The sequence below is a fragment of the Montipora capricornis genome, chromosome 5 (assembly GCF_036669925.1).
Source record: "Montipora capricornis isolate CH-2021 chromosome 5, ASM3666992v2, whole genome shotgun sequence".
In the NCBI taxonomy this organism is placed as follows: Eukaryota; Metazoa; Cnidaria; class Anthozoa; order Scleractinia; family Acroporidae; genus Montipora; species Montipora capricornis.
In genome coordinates this window covers 3,851,751-3,857,393 of record NC_090887.1, presented here as the reverse complement: position 1 = coordinate 3,857,393, position 5,643 = coordinate 3,851,751, and the positions used below count along the sequence as shown (strand labels likewise).

General features: G+C 39.2%; 1 protein-coding gene across 2 annotated transcripts in view; it reads right to left on the bottom strand.

The window, feature by feature from the left end:
- Positions 1–5,643, bottom strand: part of LOC138049166 (uncharacterized) — a 7,096-nt gene extending 1,453 nt beyond the window's left edge. Inside the window, exons 1-3 of one of the 2 annotated variants that reach the window (XM_068895327.1) lie at positions 5,460–5,643; positions 4,818–4,913; positions 1,453–1,500 (exon numbers count right to left, since the gene is read on the bottom strand). In XM_068895327.1, coding sequence (XP_068751428.1) covers positions 1,453–1,471 — 19 coding nt within the window. In that variant the 5' untranslated portion in view covers positions 1,472–1,500; positions 4,818–4,913; positions 5,460–5,643. Of the gene's footprint in view, positions 1–1,452; positions 1,501–4,817; positions 5,201–5,459 lie in introns of those variants that run through there. The other variant, XM_068895326.1, reaches the window with a different exon arrangement.

Genomic DNA, 5,643 nt, shown 5'->3' with positions numbered 1-5,643 from the left:
GTTGCTTTATTATTGTTTGGTATCAGGGAGCCATAACTAGGATAGTACAACTTCATTGTATTTGTGGAACGAAGTTTTTACAGACCGCGTTTTTTTTAGATTGATTTTCCCGCGAAACCGGACTAGTTTCAGCTATCACAAGTTTTGTATGAGAAATCATTACCCATGGAGTTTAGAATGATCACTCGTGCAAGTCAAATCTCATTTTAAAACTTGTCTAAAAATAGCTTGATCTGTGAAAATGCCATTAGATACACCTAATACTATGGGCTCCAGTTTGTATCTATGTTAATCAGGGCCCGGTTGTTCTGAGGCTGATTAAATTAATCCAGGTTGAGCGTAAACTTTGTTTCATGTTTTCCACTTTTTGGTGAAAATTTCGTTTGCCGTTTTTTGTTTTTCAATATTGACTTCTTCCAATGTAAATTTTTGCCGAATATCAGCGTTGAACAGCATTTGGGAGTAGAGAAATAAACTCCTTGGTTAATTTTTAATCTGAGATTAGCGTTAATCGGCTTTTGAACAACCGGACCCAGACCAATAGCCTCATTTTGGTTGCACATCATAGAGAGGGAAAAAAGGCTTGTTACCATTAAAACAAAAGGATTACCAAAAAGGTCTATGTCGGTAGAATAATACGATCATTCTCTTTCGCCGAGCCTATCATTCATCCCAACGGGCAAGGCCTTGACCGACGAAGACAAATTGTGGGCTCTGGGTACAAGAATGAGCCTCAAGTCTTTTGAACCTTGGCATTTTGGCCACAACGGCATTTCCTTGCCCAGAACCTTGAAAAAGAAACATTTGATTTTACAATTATATTTTTGACTTGTAAGAACTCGATGATTGTCCAACGACGGTACTCTGTTGAGGTCTGTGGCGAATGCTTGTTCTATAAGGCCGGTGACAGGCCCGGACGATCTCAAAATAACGAAACGTATTTAACTCTTACTTTCATAGCCATAGGCATCTTTCGATAGAGAGGGTTTCAATGGAGTATCATAAAACCAAAACCAAGGCAATTACTTCGGCAAATCAAAAAGGACGGAGGCAATCCAGTATACCAATCAAAACTCGAAGTAATTGCACGTACCTGACACAAAGCGCGGGAAAATGTGCATGCGCCAGCAAGGACTGGTTTTGATTTAACTTCTGATTGGTTGAATAAGTGGTGCGAGAAGTTTGAACCAATCACAGGGTGAAGTATTGCAAAACCACAGCAATTCGCTAATTACTTTCGACACTCAATTGAAAACCGCTCTATCATGAATATGGGGGTGTGGCAGGAGTTCATCAAGGGGAGTCTCTATCACCACTAATTCCTTGAGTCAACCCTTTCCCGAGAAGCCTTACGCTCTATTTTCTTGCCAGTTTGCTCGAAAACTCGCTCTAGCGTTTGGGCCAAGTTCTCATGGCCTTGAAAGGATAAGCTTGCATTAACGTGCTACTTACCTTCTGTCACAACAGCCATGTCGACAGCAATGCTCACCAGGGAAATCACTGCGGGTAGTAAAAAGCAAAGCTTATTATTATCTTTTCCCATTGCCTTGTACTTGGTCTGCTCCAATTCTCTAACGTTTTCGTTTGAACTACTGGCTGTCCCTCAACAAGTGAAATGCCTCAATGGAATAGAACCTGGGTTTTTATATCTTTGTTAAGCTGCCAATCTTTTCCAAAAAAGGTATTTTTTGATAAAAGTTGCGTTTTCATACCTTGAGTAACACTGATTTAAACTTCCTTTCATGATGCCAGTAATAACTGAATCACTTCTAATTTTAACATTATTTCATTTCTTCCAGATATTGCAAGTTTTTACATAAAACAATTGCATTGTTTCCAGTTCTCTTGGGACTTACAATGGTCTCAAGAAAAAATATAAACTATGCTTATGCAAAATTTTGGAGGGACTATGACAAAGAGTATTATGGTATTTTTGATAGTGGCTAAATTTTTATGCGTTCCTTACAGCTAACTGATTCCGAGTACTCTCCGATGGAGTATGGCTAGGGAACTGTCATTTATTAGAGGGAGGCGGGGAGGGCTGGTGGAAATGGGGGGAGGGTCAACACGCATTAAATCTCGGAATAGTAGAAAAAAAAATGGGGAGGGCATTAAAATATTCACCTGGGAAAAAAAATTCTATAAAATTCTAACCCTCACAACCCCCACCCCCTCCCTCTAATAAAAGACAGGTCCCTTAAAAAAAGTTCTGAAAACTTTCTTACAAAAATGTTTCTTGTTATTATTTTAGAAAGCAACTATTATAAAATAATATTATAAAATAATAAATTTTTCGGAACATTGTGGACGAAGGAACACGACAATTGTGCCGTGTGGTCGAAAATGAGATCACAGTTCGAGGAATTGAAGCTGTGCAAATCATCCGTTAATAGGTAAGTCGCCAAATTTATCAATAGTTCGAAAACGAAATACCCTAGTTTCTTCTGCAGTAGTGGCTGAAAACATTTTACTCTTTCCACTGGCACAGCTCAAGGCTGGTTTTAAAATCAGAGTCGCTCCAAATAGAGATTCAATTGCTCAATGTTTCATTGTTGTCGTTACTTCTGTCAGTACTGTCACTATACTGGTTTTCACGATACGTGATCGTCGCCATGTTGGTTGACGAAAACGAAAGATCTCTCATAAACTTCCGTTTGTTCGTCCACTACCATTTGTACATTACTCTATGGTCACCTTTATAACCTCGAGAGACTGCCGATTGCAGCAGAAGAAAATACATGTACGTGCCGCTAAGACCATCTACAACCTAGACTGGTATACATCTAGCGACCAGGTCCTAGCCCGAAGCAACTGCTTTACTATTAATTGTTTGTACGAATATAGATTTCTTTCATTAGCTAGCAGAAGATTGTTTAAAAACACGCATAAGCGTAGAATTTCAAGTCATTAGCTTGGTATATTTAACAATTATTCTACGAGGCGCGTAGCGCCGAGTTGGTTATGATCATTTCATATCCAGCAAGCCCGAGTAGGATAATTGTTTTATTAAAAACCCCAACATCACAACTCTTTTATGTTGAATTTATTTGGCCATTTTTTCTCGGAGCCGCAAAACTGTGTATTTGCTGCTGTGTTCAGTGACCATATTTGGTAGTGCAGGTATATGAGCTGATAACCTGTGTCCGGCGAGCCAATGAGAATGCTGGAAATGTGATATCCGTAGTTCAGTTTTTAATAAATAAATTTAAAAAAAAAAAAAATATATATATATATATATACAATCAAAAAGCGGTGGTGATCAAGCCAGTTAGAGTGCTCAATACAAGGTAGAGCGTAACTATAGAGGGCTGTGAGAATTAAAAGATGGCTACACGGTAAATTTCTCGCTCAAGCATGCTTGAGCGAGAAATTTGTCATTATCTGTGAACCGGAGCGATGTACATTGAACAAAAGAAACGAGTTAGTATCATCATGCAGGCACCGAGCGAAGGCGCTATAACAGAACAATTAGCTTAGCACCCTAACACCAACATGCATGTAAATTTACGTAGTGTTTGATATAAAAATAAGTGCGCAGCAGCGTGAATAAAACTCCTGAAGAGTGAGGCTTCAAGCCTTACGAAACAGGCCTGTAGGGCAATTACCGTGTAGCCATGTTTTATAATTCTCACAGCCCTCTATATATATATATATATATATATATATATATATATATATAACAACGTTTTTCCACTCAATATAGTTTCATATGGACTTTAATACAGGTCTGTTTCGTAGACCAAATTAACAAAAGATTATCTGAAATCTCATCAGACGAGGAAGCCTTCAAAGAGGCAGCACCGTCCTACCAAGAAGCGTTGCAGAAAAGCGGTTATTCATACACCCTCAAATTCACCCCACCACAGCAGTCACCAGAATCCATCACTTAAAAGAGAAAGAGGCAAAGAAACATAATTTGGTTCAACCCACCATTTAGTAAAAATGTTCAAACCAATATAGGAAGAGAATTTCGAAATTTGATCGAGAGGTGCTTCCCACCGAACCATAAATTAAGAAAACTGTTTAACAAAAACAATCTTAAGCTAAGTTATAGTTGTTCACCAAACATAAAACAGATCATCGATGGACACAACAAAACCATCCTAAGCCAGAACATGCCACCTCCACAACAAACACCCACCAAACTCTGCAACTGTAGAGCACCAGACAAATGCCCCAAGGAAGTAGTGTATCAAGCCACCATCACGACCGCCGAAAGCACAGAGACGTACGTCGGCCTCACCGCCACTGCGTTCAAGACGAGATGGCGAAACCACCAAATGTCATTCAAAAACGAAAGTAAAAAGAATGACACCGAACTGAGCAAACATCTGTGGCAGCTAAAAGATCAAAAGAAAGACTTTGCAATCTCCTGGAAAATTCTAGCCAAGGCCAAATCTTATAGCAACCTTACTAAACGATGTAATCTATGTAGTACCGAGGAATTCTATATTGTATATAAACCGGACATGGCAACGCTCAACAAACGTAATGAACTCGTATCGACTTGCAGGCACAAGCGAAATTTTCTCCTTAGGTTCAATCGCATCCTCAACAACCAATCATAAGTTTACAAATGTTTTTTTACTATTGTTTTTCAAGTTTGAATCTTGTAACGATCACGCTACTGATGTATATAAACCCCAGCGATGCTACAGTGTACATGGAATTTAACTGATGAGTGGCCCAACTCCTTGTTGGTCTACGAAGCAGACCTGTATTAAAGTCCATATGAAACTATATTGAGTAGAAAAACATTGTTATTACCGCTCCATTATTGTTGAGCACTATTCTGGATTTATCAGAGTGGAACTCACCTGAAGTTATATCAAGCTCCTAATTTGTCGAGCACTGTGCTGCTGAATATCCAAACATGGAACGTGTGTCGTTCAACTACTCAACCAAGAACATCCCTGTCGCATCGAAGAAAGAATACATCAGGCAGCTTATCGACAAGACTGAGCAGTTCCTGCGCAGAATGAAATGGAAGGCTCAACACTTTTTGAACCTAAATTTAAACCCAAACCAACAACCAGAGAAAGAAACTTGATCGGCTTTAAAACAAGAAACAACCCCCCTGTCATTGAGGAGTTAAAGGAGTTTGAGGATGGCATGATGAAGATCATCCAAAAGGTCAAATTCAAGAATATTGAATGTCAGTTCCAAAAAGACCTCAATGAAGACATCAAATCAATTAAAAGGGACAACCGCCTATTTGTAAAGGCCGATAAATCCACGAACTTTTACAAATTGGAAGCCACCAAGTACAATCAGCTCCTGCATGACAACATCACAAAGACCTACAAAAAGGCAGAGTATAACCTATTAAACAAAATTGATGTGAAAGCGAAAACAATCACCGAGAAACTCCGTATTGACGACCGTGTTGAAACGACCGCTACAAAAGAAGCTTTTATCACCCTTAAAGACCACAAGGACAATTTTGAGAATAAACCAACCTGCAGATTAACTAACCCATCAAAACAGGAGATCGGAAAGATTAGCAAACAAATCCTCGACAGTATCAACAAGAAACTGCTGAACGCCACGCTAGTAAACCAGTGGAAAAACACCTCCTCTGTGCTGCAATGGTTCAAACAGTTGCCTAACAAACAGAGGTGTGCTTTCATAACCTTCGATGTA